The sequence below is a fragment of the Sabethes cyaneus genome, chromosome 2, assembly GCF_943734655.1.
Source record: "Sabethes cyaneus chromosome 2, idSabCyanKW18_F2, whole genome shotgun sequence".
Lineage (NCBI taxonomy): Eukaryota > Metazoa > Arthropoda > Insecta > Diptera > Culicidae > Sabethes > Sabethes cyaneus.
This window is the reverse complement of record NC_071354.1, coordinates 15220037-15234607: the sequence shown is the minus strand read 5'-3', so window position 1 is coordinate 15234607 and position 14571 is coordinate 15220037. Positions and strand designations below refer to the sequence as shown.

The 14571-nt window shown below is 40.4% G+C and overlaps 2 protein-coding genes across 3 annotated transcripts in view; one reads left to right on the top strand and one right to left on the bottom strand.

Moving 5' to 3' along the window:
- Positions 1-14571, bottom strand: part of LOC128733810 (serine/threonine-protein kinase ULK2) — a 71220-nt gene that overhangs the window by 32615 nt on the left and 24034 nt on the right. The gene's annotated exons all lie outside the window — the stretch shown is intronic.
- LOC128733812 (SLIT and NTRK-like protein 2) lies at positions 3218-13984 on the top strand. Its single transcript, XM_053827619.1, has 5 exons — positions 3218-3481; positions 11468-11730; positions 11816-12324; positions 12395-12626; positions 12713-13984. The coding sequence occupies exons 1-5, from the start codon at positions 3432-3434 to the stop codon at positions 13210-13212; spliced, it is 1554 nt and encodes a 517-aa protein (XP_053683594.1). The 5' UTR covers positions 3218-3431; the 3' UTR covers positions 13213-13984.

Below are 14571 nucleotides of genomic sequence, written 5' to 3'. Positions count from 1 at the left end.
AAAATTGTTTTTGTTGTCGCCTATTTTACATATTGTTATGCACAGGAATGGCCAGAGATTATTGCGGCCCGCGGCATTCATGGGCGATCTGATTTGGCCCGCACCATGCCTATACCTGGGCACCACTGATTTAACACAACCAAGTCTGAGTTCAGAACAAAAATTTTGATCAAAATGGATTTGATCAAGTGGAAATCAAGACTAAAATAATGTTACACAGCTGAAACAGCAATTAGGCATCACCCCATGTTGCATGTTGGGCCAAACGGTTTTCAGCTGCTCAGATTTATTCAGCAAAAAATAATTCCGAATTTTTTCAATTTGATAAATTTGTTACGTAACTCATCTCAAGACTCCCCCTCCCCCCCCCCCCACGTAACAAAAAGTAACGCTAGCTTGTCCTCCCCCCCCCTTCCCCTATGAGCGTTACGTAATTTGTGCACGAAGCCTAACCAGAGTACAGTAGTTCTGTGGAGACCAAGGCTCTTCACTCTAAACCACCATCGAACTAACTACGCACGCAATGAACCAGCCTGCCGCTGTATGCAGCTAATGAACAATTTTAGAAACATACTAAACTTAAACATGTCGACTGATACTATTAAGAAAAAACTTTCTGACTATTTCTGAGAGATCAATTACATGCACACTAATACCACTGCATTTTATATTATTTTGTATTTGGTATTATAATTTATATTTATATGTATGGATTGGATGACGGGCGAAGTCCATATATCTTGCCAATAAACAATTGTAAACACTACCGTTATAAAAACTTATTTGATGAATATATCAGCAGTGGTTCGAAAACTAGCACAAGGTCGGAAAACTAGATCTCTTAACTTATCCGGAGTTCGAAGACTATTTTACGTGACAATCAGAAGAAATTGTGTCAAGGTACGAAAAATTTCTTTTTTTACTATTGACATGTTGACTTTAATCGTCTTCAAGAAGATATTAGAAAATACTCCATAGTAGAAAATGGTCAAACATGAAATAATTAAACTGAAATTACTCGAGTTAGAGAAAAAACCAGTTTTTTATTTTCACATATGTTTGAGATAAAACTCCAAGCTTTCAGAAACGGCCAAGTTTGATTTTTTTCGTTTGCCCCTTTTTGAGATATTCTATTCCAAAAAAGACTAAAAAAACACAGGAAAAACGTTAGAACTCGTTATACGTATGAGTTTTCAACATACAATGTTCTACAAAAATATGTCTTTTGATAAGATAACCCACTTTGTAAGACATTATGATGCAATAAAACCATTGCATTTGAAGAAATCAGCGAAAAAGTGATTTTTGAGAGGTCTTTTTATAAAACACCATGTAAGTTAGAAACGCCTAGAAATACGCCTACTATGTCTTTGGCAAAGTTACTTATATAATCTTTAGCTACAACTTTGTCGAAGAAGTTATCCTTCTATCTCTTTCTTATAAAAAGTTATTATGGATTATGTGTTCACAAGCCAAACTGGAACTTGGTCGTTGATTTCGCATTAATTGTTTATTAGAGTTGTACAACTTTGCTGAACATTATGGGGAGCTATTATGAACCACAAAAAACTTTCCACTTAATTTTCGCTGCTGGACCACTGTGCATTGGCAAAAGAATGCGTAGGGCAGCATTAGGCCAAGTTTAAGGGGACCCGGGCTACTACGGATCAAATTTTTACTCTTCGACAAATCCTCCAAAAACTGTCGGGAGTACAACGTGCCCACGGAGCATATTTTCATGGGTTTTAGGGCAGCATACGATATAGTCGAGCCTGAACAGTTACGGCAGATAATGCACGGAAACGATTTTCTGGATAAATTGACGTGGCTGATGATCAAAGCTTTCCTGAAACAAGTGATGTGCTATGTGCTTGTTTTGGCAACACACACTGGAGTCCTTTCGAATCGCGGAGAAGGTTACGGCAAGGGGATGGATTGTCCTGTATGTTGTTTAATATTGCTTTTGAAGGTGTGATCCGACTAGTGGTAATCGAAACGAAGTACGTCGCACGCTTAATAAGGGGGTTGTGGAGTCTCTCTGCGGTAGTATAATCACTACCGGCGATCTACACAGGGCTGGGAGGACGAGTGAGTTCGAACCCGGTTGTAATTGGCTCTAACAATTATAGCTTGGTTCGATCCGCGGATCAACGAGCTTAGATAAAAGATTGCGATTCACAACTTTTTAGGCAGTGTTTCAATGACCCTCCTTTACCTCGTCTTCTGATCTTTCCGCTTCACGTCTGATCACATTCTGTTGGATCCTATAGATCTATTATCATTACTTTTTTCTACCGTTCCCTCTGTTATAGAAATCATTTTTTTCTATATATTTTTTTCATTCGGGCTACTATTTCCGCTGTAACCATAAATTATCTTCGCAACTTGGAGTACTGAAAATATTGATTTCAATATTGTTTTTAATGTTATTGAACAGGTCTTCAGCATACCATAAGCATAAACAATTCTTATTCAATGAACGTATGCAGATGCAATTGTGCAATGTTGTAACAGTTTTTTCTCTACACTTTTCCAGAATTCAAATTTATGCAATTCTAAACTGGAAACGGTGGTGAACGGTCGGAAACCTGCAGACACACAACACAGTTGAGGTTTCGCAACCGGTGAACATAATTCACCGTCCGGACCGAGCTGGCTATCATCGCTAGGAATCGCCCGTGCTGTGCTGGAAACACGCGACCGGGAGTACCTGCCTGCACGCACCAACCCACCAGTCAGTCAGCCAGTCGCAGTCACCAAAAGTACCGCTATTTATACTTAGGAAAATCGAAAACCTGAAGTTTGCGCTTGCAATTACAACGGTCGAAGACCAGTCGACCAGTACCGATTTTACTGTTTAGTAGCTATCCTTCGGGCGAAAGTCCATTAAAATGATTCACACACCAGCCGAATAAGTGCGCCGGCATTCACGGTGGTATAGAAAGCGACAACGACGACGACGACGACCGCACGAATATGAGTATGGCTATGAACGACGTCGTCACCGTCACCACCACTATCGGCGTCCTTCCCGTAGCGTCGGTACCATCCGAAATGTACATGGCCCGATAGGACGACAGACGGTAGACCGTAGACCTATCAGCTCAGTGTAGCCGACCAGAAAGCTTCAGTGCGGCGTAGGAAGCGCACCGGGCCGGAGCCAATTGAAACTTTTGTCGAAGGGAGCGACGACGACGATAGGAACCAATTTTCGGGGACTGACAGTGTTCGATGAAAGAAAAAAAAGTACAAAGATTGCCCCGTAATCGGAAGCAGCTGGCAGATTGATAGGACCAGGTCAAAGAGTTCATAACAGAAAAGACAGAAAAAGCGCCGTAGTAACAGTAACTGTTACTCTCTGTGTGTTTTGTTTTCATATCGGGACTGGGTGTAGTGAAAAAAAAGGATAACCGTGCAGAAAATAAAAAACAATGAAACCGAGATTAGCCTGTGGCTTAGCGCTGATGTTGGTGTTGTTGAGGTGAGAATCTGTGCTATGGTATAAAGTGTTTTGATATTCTTTGGGTTTAAACGAATTTGAAGTGATTTTGTGTTGCGATGGATGTCAGCGAGTTTTCGGTTGGATTGACGAGGACTTTGTTTTGTTGTGATTAGCTGATAATGAGACATTCTACGAATGTCACTAAGGGGTTTCTAATGGTGGCTCAGTGACGGCACGTGACTGGCGTGTGTTTACCGGAGATCAACGACTAGTGTCGGCAAAACGAGTACTGTAGCTTGGAATACAATTATGCAATGACTGGCTGCTTTGTATTGCTTTGTGCTTCCGATATGAAACTGACGGTGCAAACTAGCAGCAGTGTTACAACCAGCGGTATTCAGTAAATGTAAAACTGCAGGGCCTGGACTTTTGACCTTGCTGGTTCCTATGGTGTTTAGTTTGCTAGTTCGAATCGATTTTGTGTAGAATACTTCGAACTGGGTGGAAAGCATACTAAGCTGCTAGTCATAGTTCATTGTCCCGATTTGAACCAGAAGTGTAAGGTGCAGTGAGGGCCACACGCATAAATGATTAATCAGTGTCTCAACGACGATGGACGGTGTAGGTTGGTAATGAGGAGCGGCCCGTTGAGCAATTGAAGAATGTGCACATGTGTGATCAACTCTCCCTTTGGACCGTTGCCAATGGTGCGGGACAACGCAAAAGTGCCACCAGGGTGCAGTGGCTGATGCCTGCGTAATGATATAAATATATACCCTGTAGTCTGGTGGGACACCGCATGTTCATGGACTGACGGAGCAGCAAGCAATTGAATTTCACTTCTACTTTTTTTACCGGTCCTGACCGCGTAGTTGGCTTGGCGGATTTGGCTTATTATACCCGCGTCGTTGAAGTGCTTCCCTGTTACAGCAGTACGTGGATTGCGTCCATCGGGGAGGAAAACTGCACGATGTCGAGTGAAACAGCCTAGGGAGCAAACCAGTACGGGGCCGACGATCTGTACTTGTCGGACTTTTCCTATTGCTGCGGCTGCGGTTGCTGCTGCTTAGGCTTAGGATTATGAGTTACCTGCTTTAAAATGCAAGGCAATAAAACAGAAACTTTGTGATGTGGTGTGGAAATAGATAAATGGAACGAAAGTGAGATTTGCCGTGTACTCGTGTGGTTACGGTTGCAGAGTGGAGGATGAAAGTAAATCGGCAACTTCTTCAACCGAGCAGGACTTGTACATACGTTCCTGAATTCAGAACTGTTTATGCGGTTCAATCGATTGGTTTGACTGATTTGTGCACAGGAAAAATATCGCCCAAGATAAGATGTTATTTTAAAAGGCTGATTTTAATGTATTGTGCGCACCTCATGAATCGAAATCAGGTGATAAGAATTCCCGTCACCTGACACGAAAGAAAATGATTCGTGTAATCTGAGTGGGAAAAATAGCATGTGAAGATAAACAAACCTAACCTTTCACATACATAATAAAATAACTGGGGGACTTGTTTGAAAGTTGACTTCAACTTTTGTCACGATTGGTGGTTTGGATTCTCTTCAAAAAGTGCTTTTTGAGTTTACAAAATAAGATAATAAATTGGAGGTTTTCTTGTTAATATATCTTTTCTGAGCTCTTACTGGATTCATATAAAATGTTGCTGATGTAGAGGACTTCAGCTGAACACCAACTAAATAAATGAAATTAAAAGGTTATCAGAACTTATTTTTGGAAGAAAACTTGTGCATTAATCAGAAACGATGAAAGTTTCGTGTTGTGAAGAAATGACTGTTAATGGGTTTTGATTGTTCATTTTAAAATTGAACACAAATAACTAAGGCTTAATGATTAAAGTAAATCAGATTTTTAATCAGATATGGATAAAAAAACTGATCGTAATCAAATGAGATTACTGATTAGTGTAAATTGACGAAAAGTTCGAATGTAAGTTCAAAATTCTAGACTGGGAAGTGAAATTCACAACAACTACTGAGCGCATCGGAAATAGCAATTTATTTGGTTTTTATTACATTGCAAGCTCGGTTCTTATGAGTATAATAAGTTATAAAAATCCTATTAGATTAGGATAAAATTAAATGGATATACCATATTTAGCTTTTGCGTTTATCGTTGCCAGAAAAAGTACGCCGCTGCAAGTAATGCAGTCGTTTGCATGGATATGCAGTCTTCCCGGGCAAACACAAAAGATTCGCACAAAGGCTCAGGGGTACCTCGCATAGAAATCGTCTGGAGGAATTCTGTAGAGCAGTGGTGCCCAGGCATAGGCGTGGTGCGGGCCAAATAAGATCGTCCCATGAGTCCGCGCGCCGCTATGACATCTGGCCATTCTTGCGCATACCAAAATGTACAATAGGCGGCAGAAAAGTAGATTTTTAGGAATAACCACAAGATTTAAACCGGAAAGCAATCATATCTACAATATGCATGAGGTACTACGACTGAACTAAGTGACCCCTGTGTCATCAAAAAAAATGATTCATAAGTCTGCCATCCCTCAAATCAGTCCGCGGGCCGCACGAATTATTACGAAGGGCCGCAGTTTGGCCATTACTGCTGTAGAGGATTGATTCGTACAGAATTCCTTGGTTATAAAACCACGATTCTTGTATGAGATTCCAAATATGGAATTTCCGGAATGCCAATAATTCGGTAAAGGAATCGCTATGATTTACTATGAAATGGGAGTCGTTGGGATTCGTTGAAAGCAGGAATACTGGTGTGTTAGTAAGGGTTGTTGATGGAATACATTTGCGATTAGTTTCATTTGAAAGCTGCTGTCGCTTAGCTAGTAACTATCGAATAATTTATGTTTTTTGACGAAAATTTGGATACCAACTAAATTTTAACGAGATTTTTATGACCAAAAATGATGCGATCTAACTTTCTCAGAAAAAAACTCATTCAATTAAAATGATTTCGAAAGCAAACGGATAATCCTCCCAAGTTTTCTTTACACAGGTTTTTTGACTGTTAGACTTTTTGTTCAGAAGTTATGTAAATAAAAGTGAGTAAAAATCCGGTAAACTTTATTTTCACGACACAGATTTTTTAAGAAAATTACACGTTTTTACAGTTGCAAGACACCATTCTGTAAAATAAGCTTCACAATAAGCAGGGGAATATTTAGTTTGAGGCTGCAAAGTAGGATTTTAGGATCTGGAGTATATTTCGTATAATTTTAGGATCTTAAAATTTCTGTATTTTTTGGATTTAGTTTAGACTTGCAATTTTGTAGTCCGAAGCAGGGGCAGTTGAATGGCTTACGACCGGATCAAATTTATGATTTACAAAAAAAAAGAAAATCGACGATTCTAGGGAAAAAAACTGCCGAGCATGAAGGTGGTTTGAAAATTTCACAACAAAGAGGGAACCGTTCCTCAACAAGGGCGGTTTCACTCATCACTAGCCTAAATATTTGATCAAAATCTCTAGTCTAAATATTCAAAAGATTATGATTATCACAGATTATGGTCGACCACCTTGAAGGTGGCACCTTCATCTCATGCTTAACCTTTCGTTGCTCGCGCCAATTTTGATTTATAGGCATGCTAAAATCAAACAGAATTCACTTACTAATACTAATACTAATACTAATGCCACTTGGTGAAAAACTTATGAAACTTTTTCCACTGTTTGAAAGATCTTGGTCTGCGGATCAACTTTGCTGAAAACAGTAATTTTCTTCTTTGCTGGAATCCCGAGATAAAGTTAACGCTTCACAGGCGTTGTACAAAATACAACAGCGCGAGTAACGGAGGATTAAGATTTTTTTAAAGTATTTTCTAGTACACCAGAGAAGCTTGCAATAATTTCCCTTATCCTAAATTACCAATGTCTTGTGTTATTGTGCCATCCAAATTTGTATCTCACGGGGTGCCGCTACTGAGATCTGGACCTCATAATTATTGAATCTTAGAACTGTGATTTTTTGTTATTTTGTTATGCCTGGACGGAAGGTACTGTTAAGTTCTTCCGTCCTCTTGCTAACACAACGGGAATCCTGCTTTTACTATCTTATGAACTTTATCAAGATGATTCCTTTACCGAGCTTCGGATATCCTCGCAACTAAACCCCAGAATCCATATATACTTCCAAATAATGATTTTATAACCTGCAAGAAAATGAAACCTGGGGGAAACATTGGATTCGAATTCGGTACTATTACAGCTTGGTTCGATCGCGATTGATTCGCAGATTCCTCAGCTTTGGCAGAGAGGAATGTTATACAAACTTAATAAGCGTTGCTTCAATGACCCTCCGTTCTCTAACTTTTCCCTCAGACTTCGAAGCCGGTTACTGGAATACAGAAATATCACGGGGCTAGTGAAAAAACGTGGACAGCAAAGCACCAAACAAACAAAACATACGGGAACAAAATTTTACGAAAGGGACTATCATGAAAGTTTTGCACGAAACCGGTACATTTTTAAATGTCGGTCTATCTTTATTTTATGGAAATGCAGCCTAATCAATATTATCCTTCAACCTGCAAAGAATCCACTCCTTAGAAATATATTTTCTTTTGGGAAGAGTAAACTTATCTTGTGAAGAATTCTGATTTGGTGAGCATTTTAGGAAAATCTGCTAGTTGAGAATAATTAAACTTTTCCCATTTAAGTTTATTCTCTGTTAACTTTTTTAATAGATTTGTATTTCACTTCAAATTTGCAAGCCCAAGTTGCAAAATTGTAGAGAAGATAACGGAATTAATTTCTGTCAGAAAAATAAATAGCAAACTTCAAATTAACGTCTTCTTTAAAGTTAATGAAAGAACATAATACTAAGTAGCTAGGGTTTTTGAAATCCAAAAATGCTAAGAATATTTCAATATACTTTAATTTTCAGGGTAGTTTTTTATCTTTTTATTCTGTAGTTAGAGGCTAAAAATTTCGGGAATTTTGAGTTCTCCGAAAATTTTAAGGTTTTAGTATCTTTCAGTCGAAGTATTTTAATTGTATTAATTTAAAATATCAAACGGTATGAATTGGAAGCGATTTGGTTTTTATACACTGAAGTCGCTTTTTACGCGACTATTTTTTCGCGATTTTTGGAATTTACGTGATTTTTTTACGCAAATTTCGGAATTTACGCGATTTTTTTAACCCGAATTTTGGAATTTACGCGTTTTTTACGCGATTTTCGGAATTTACGCGGTTTTTTTACGCGAATTTCGGAATTTACGCGTTTTTTTACGCGATTTTCGTAATTTACGCGGATGTGCTCAAAACGTCTATTTTTTCGCGTAATGTTGAAATCCAGTTTTTTACTCGAAATTTTGGTTTTTTACGCGATTTTTGGAATTTACGCGGTTTTTTTACGCAAATTTCGGAATTTATGCGTTTTTTTACGCGGGACGTCTCCTTCGTGTAAAAAGCGACTTGAGTGTATTTCCTATGCCCGAAAGCGATTTTTTTTATCAAATCTGAATCCATCTTTGAATTGAATTGAATGTGAATTTGGTCTACATTTGCGTTCCAAGTCAAGACTTAGTCGATGTTAGTTTGGAATGTTTCACATTCAAACTGGATAATTTTACCTGAAGGTCTTATTGGAATACGAAGAAGTTCGAAAACAGACCTTAATGAAGGCTGCAAGTCATTGGCGAAATACGTATAAAATAAAATTAAAATTCCTTGATTTCAATTATGAAAAATTTAGGTGATAAGACCAAAAAACTCAGCCCCAAACCCCGAACTAAATTTCATTTTTTGTCACTAAGTTCGACCCTAAATATTTTTTTTGCAAGACCGAATCCGACCCAAATCTGACATCTTTCGAAAAATCCAAGCCTAGCCTAGGTTTCCGACAATCTCTATTTAGAATATCGTGGTCTGAAAAGTTCGGCGATCTTAGAACTTAGGTTATTAGAGGATTTTTTAAACTAACGCACTTTCATATTCCGGGATTTGAGAATCTCAGGATGTTATGAGACTATTTTAATAAAATTCCAGGCTAGGGGGAGAGCTTTTTCGTGAAGCATGTTGAAGTTGAAGCTTAGAGTTTTTAATTTTGAACTAATTTGGTAATCAGAATTAGAGAAATGAATCTAAAAAACAATTTAATAAAATTTTTCGAAGTATAGTATCTTGCGGCTTTATGAACTAATGGCTTTATGAATGTGGCTTTATGAAGTTTATGAACTGGGAGGGAGTAAACACGACTTTAGAGTGTTTCCACTTTGTTCAAAGTGTTCAGAAATTCAGAAATGTAGCTTTTTGTTTTTAAAAAAGCAACAAATTTACGACAATGCAATGGTGACGCATGGTGGTTTGTTTTTATATTCAAACAAATGGGTGCTCTTGGTAAAAAAAACGAAAACATATTTCTGGTTTTGTCTAAAGTAGATTTCTATAGCAAAAAATGCTTGGAAATAGATTCAACATATTGTATTCGAGAGGAAGACTTGCTTTACAGCATTTCATTTTCTAATAGCGGAAAGTTGATTTTCTGCCAACCAAAAAAGTTACGAGACTTGGAAGTGTACCAAGGATTTTAATAGTACTCAAAATGGAATAGGTAGATCTAATTTTACTTTGGCACAAATAATTATCTAGACTTTAAATAATCAACTCACAAATCAATCTCCCAGCTTTAATAACCTACTTTTTCATTCAACTAGCTATTTCGAGTCCTAGTTAGCAGGTCAAAAAACAATTTCATTGCATTTCATCAAGCGCTTGTTTGCCTGGAACGAGCAAGCTGCATCAAGGACTCGAATTAGCTTTTCAATCAAACCCATTGTGTACACTGCTGCTGTGCCGACCTGCCGCTGTTCGCTGAAAAGCGAAGCGAATCATCGGGGCCGCATGGTATGGCAGCTAAATCCGGTCCCTATTAAATATCATTTTCCAAGAATAGAAGCCAACGTAAACAGACCGTCGCTGCAGCCGCGAGTGAGCGAACGCCGTCAGTCAATACGCACGTTTCTCGTTCGAGCTTTGTCATTTACGTCGCGTTTTTCCTTTCGGATTAAAGCGCGCTGCGTGACGTCACGCATTTTTATCACCACTTTCATCAATTTGCTGCGATAAAGAAAAATCAATCGATTTTCTCTTTTTGGTTTTTTTACCCTACGACCGATTTGGCACCATTCGCGTACCAGAATAACGCGTCAGATTGGGTAAATTTTAAATTGAATTATTGTCTACCCATGTGCTGCCCATCACCCTCAGAGCATCAGCATACAAATTGACGGTGATTTGGCATCGCGAGTGGCCTCCGTTTCCGAACGTGGCAAGCGAGTGCTGGGAAAGTGCGAAACCACGATCACACAACGGCCAATCGGCCGGCCGGCGCTTTCTGCCTGAACGGCGCGACGCACGAACCGCGCGCACACCGTTTGTAGAATAATTCAATTAAGTCCACAATTGTGTGTGGCGGCAGTTGTGGGGCAGCAGCGTCTCCCAACCGCCTGGCTTTGATTATTGTGTGAAGCAACGACGTGTACACCGGGTCAGTATGTTATCATCGGTTCCGTTATTGCGAATGTCTCCGTATGAAAAGTTGAAGAATAATTCATGAATAGTATTTCCAATGAAAATGGTCAGTTCGGTACCTTGTACCGTCTTGGAATGCATACGCATTGATAGTATCGACAGTGAAAAGTCATTACTTGCACCCATTCGTAGAATCTTGAACACGAATCACGACAAAACACCTCATTTATGGGTATCACATTTCTTGTCATATGATACTATTGATTGGAAACAAAAAGCTGATTACAATTCCCCTAGTTAACGGACCGACGTTGACTCAGATGTCATGCCATGACTAACTGCACAAATCAGTGGAACGAAACCGGTCTAGAAGTACTAAAAAAATATGTATAATAAATAATTTCCTTAGCAGTTTTCCACCTCGGCCACCAATCGAACTTTCGATGACCTTCAACTAGCGGCAGCACCCTTTTCCGTGTCGGACAGTAATTAATTATTTTTCCTTCTATTTATTTTTCAACCACCGCAACCTCTCTCGATGACGTTCCGGTTAACAGCATTAGCTGGAAGATCCCCCGGACATTGGCCCACGCCGACACTGGCAGTAGTGACACCGCCGACGACTATCACTACGAGGACGAGTATGATGAGGATGACTTCGACTATAGCTACCCGGACCCAAGCGCGAAAGAAGCCGGAGCTGACAGTGACAAATCGGCGTTAAGCACGGCCACAACCACCACCATCAATAGCAGTACCAATGCTCCACCGGTTGCCAACAAAACGACAGCCGCACCGTTGTGGAGTGACGAAGATGACGGTATGTCTAGACGGATCGAAATACACTGTTGCGGCGGTCGCATTTGGTTATTGTTTTCTCATTAACATTTTTTGTTTGTTTTCAGTTCGTGAAGTCTATCCATGTCCGCGGCAATGTTCGTGCGAGGATGGAACACAGTTTTTAAATTGTTCGCGACGGTCACTGACCGAAGTTCCTGAAGATTTACCGCGAGATGTTATTCGGCTGGATCTTAGTTGGAATAACATTAAAAGCATCCCGGTGGAAGCGTTTCAAAACTGTACGGATGTGCGGGAGATCTTGTTGGATCGGAATGTCATCGAGGAAGTTGATAAGGATGTCTTTTTCGGACTAGTTCGGTTGGATGTGGTGAGCTTAGAAGGGAATCAGATATCGCACCTAACGCCGGATACGTTTGCGGAGGCGCACTCACTGAGGAGGCTAGTGCTCAACGAGAACCCACTGGTCATTCCCGATGATGGATCGCTACTGGTGCAGGAAGAACTGGAGGAATTGGAGCTGGCCAAGTGCAATTTCACCGAGTTAAATCACCAAACTTTCGGCGGCCTGGAAGGCCTCAAGTCGCTGAATTTAGCAGGGAATGAATTCGAAGAGGTTGGTTAGCTAATGAATCCATAATCTTGAAAGAAAATAACAGCTGTTTTTTTCATTTCACGTTATCTAGGATCTCAGCACTGACGTGTTTGAACCGCTGGTAAACTTGCAACGGTTGCACCTGCCGCCGCTGTCGGAAGACACCGTTCGAGACTTGTGCGACGTGATCAAATCGATCGACGTGGTTGATATCACGACGCACAACATCAGCTGTTTCTATCTAGCATCGGAAACCTCCTACGAGGAAAGCATCATTACTCCACGTCCAACCACTCCCGAACCGAAACCCGAACCAACAAAAGGTAAGGCTTTTTTTGCTTTCTCGCTCTCGAACGAATTTGATCCTTCCAGGAATTCATGTTCCATTCATCATTCTAATTATTGACAGATCCAGACGAAATTATCGCCGCCACAACGGTAAAGCCACTGAAAAAGGCACTCATAAAGGAGAACGAAATCCATGCGGATGATGGAGGGAAAGAAGAGAAAAGTACGGCTGCTCCTGTCACGAGGGTTACTTCTCGAAAAACGACTCTCAGTCCAACAAACAGCGCCAGAGAAACTACCACCCCGCCGGTTACGAGATCTCCCCCAACGGTCAGTGGACCTTCGTCGGCTTCGATCACTCATCCGGCCGGGGACGACGAAGATGTCAAAAAGGATCCCACCACCTCGGATGAGGGCAAATCCTCTGTGCTGGCTTCGATTAGCTCGGAAATGATGAAGCAACTGTTGATGGGAATTATCGGCGTTGGGGTTCTGCTACTGATAATCGGAATCGTGTGCCGACGGACAGGACTGAAGAACAAACTTTGCGGCTCCAAACGGAGGCCTGCTCCGACGGATCAGGTTCGACCCGCCGAAGAAGTTCCTCTGAATAAGGTTTAGCTTAGCGAATAGGGCGGCATGTGTTATAAAATTTGCCGGAAAGTGTTTGTGTGATATTGTTTAAAAGTATTAGATTACGACATTCGTCGTCTGTAGTACACGTGCGAGCCATTCTTGCGAAACCGTACGCGTTTGACGAACACCACATCGGATGACTTTCTGAGATTTGCTGAGCAAATACTACGAAACAAGAAACGCATTTGTAAATGTTAATGGAACAAACCGAGGGTTAAAACGGTGTGAGGAATTAAACAGTTGATGGCGCAACTGTCCAGGAATTGCCGCAATCGTACGGCATATTATGGTAGCAGGTAAAAATAGCAGTAAAGTAACACGAATACATCATACGCTTTTGTAAATATAGTTTGTGAGTGAATGCGCGCGCGTAATGAGAAGGTGTTAACGCGAGTGACACATCGTTCGACTAACTGGTTTCCTGGAAACCGGTGGAGGAACCAGCGAAGTCGGAGGTTGGTGCAAATGACGTCTGAAAATGTGAATAAGCGATAAACATGTAACAAGCAAACGGTTGATAAGTAGGTTGTAAGTAGTAAGGCATCCAATCCACACTTATCTATAACATATAATATTGCGATAAACGTGGAACATTCCGTTCTATGGTAGATAACAACCAAAATATCAAATAGCACCGAACAAAATGTTGCTTCATTTTGAAAATTTAATCTTGATTTGTGGCTGCTTCTCGATAGCAGATAGCGCGAAAGGGAGTGCTAACATGAAAAACCCATTAGTTGATAAGTAGTTGTGCATTAATTACACGGACCAGAAGCAGTAATGAATTTTCACATAAAAACGGTCATTTGACAAATAAAACCTAAACTACATTTGTATACGAAATCAATCGAGCACATTTTAGAGAAGACAGAAGCACTGTGTTTACCTTTTTGATCTAGCATTACACTAGAACAATGAATTTTTAACCAGTCAACAAGCACGAATCAAGCATCTATAATAGTACTGTAGCTATCCGGTACATGCAACCAACTATCGGCACCCTCAGCATCACAAACAGGCGATGGGCGAGGTGATGATTGCTGACTGATGATCTCTGCCCGATGCGAAGATTGCAAAATAAACATACTGCCATGTACCTACGCAGGGTGCTGCTATTCATCGGTGTTTCGCTGCCTGTGGCGTTTGTGGAAATTCTCCTACGTATAAGTACGACAAATTCCATTGCGAATAATGTTTGAATAGTTTTAGAAAACCACTCCTTTCTTCCTGTCAACACGTAACTGCTGCGGGGCGCCCCACCTGGAGGAAGGTAAATTCGACCGAATAAATGCCTCGCGGTTGTAGTAGCGTTGTAATAATACATCCTAATGAATAAAAGCCTTG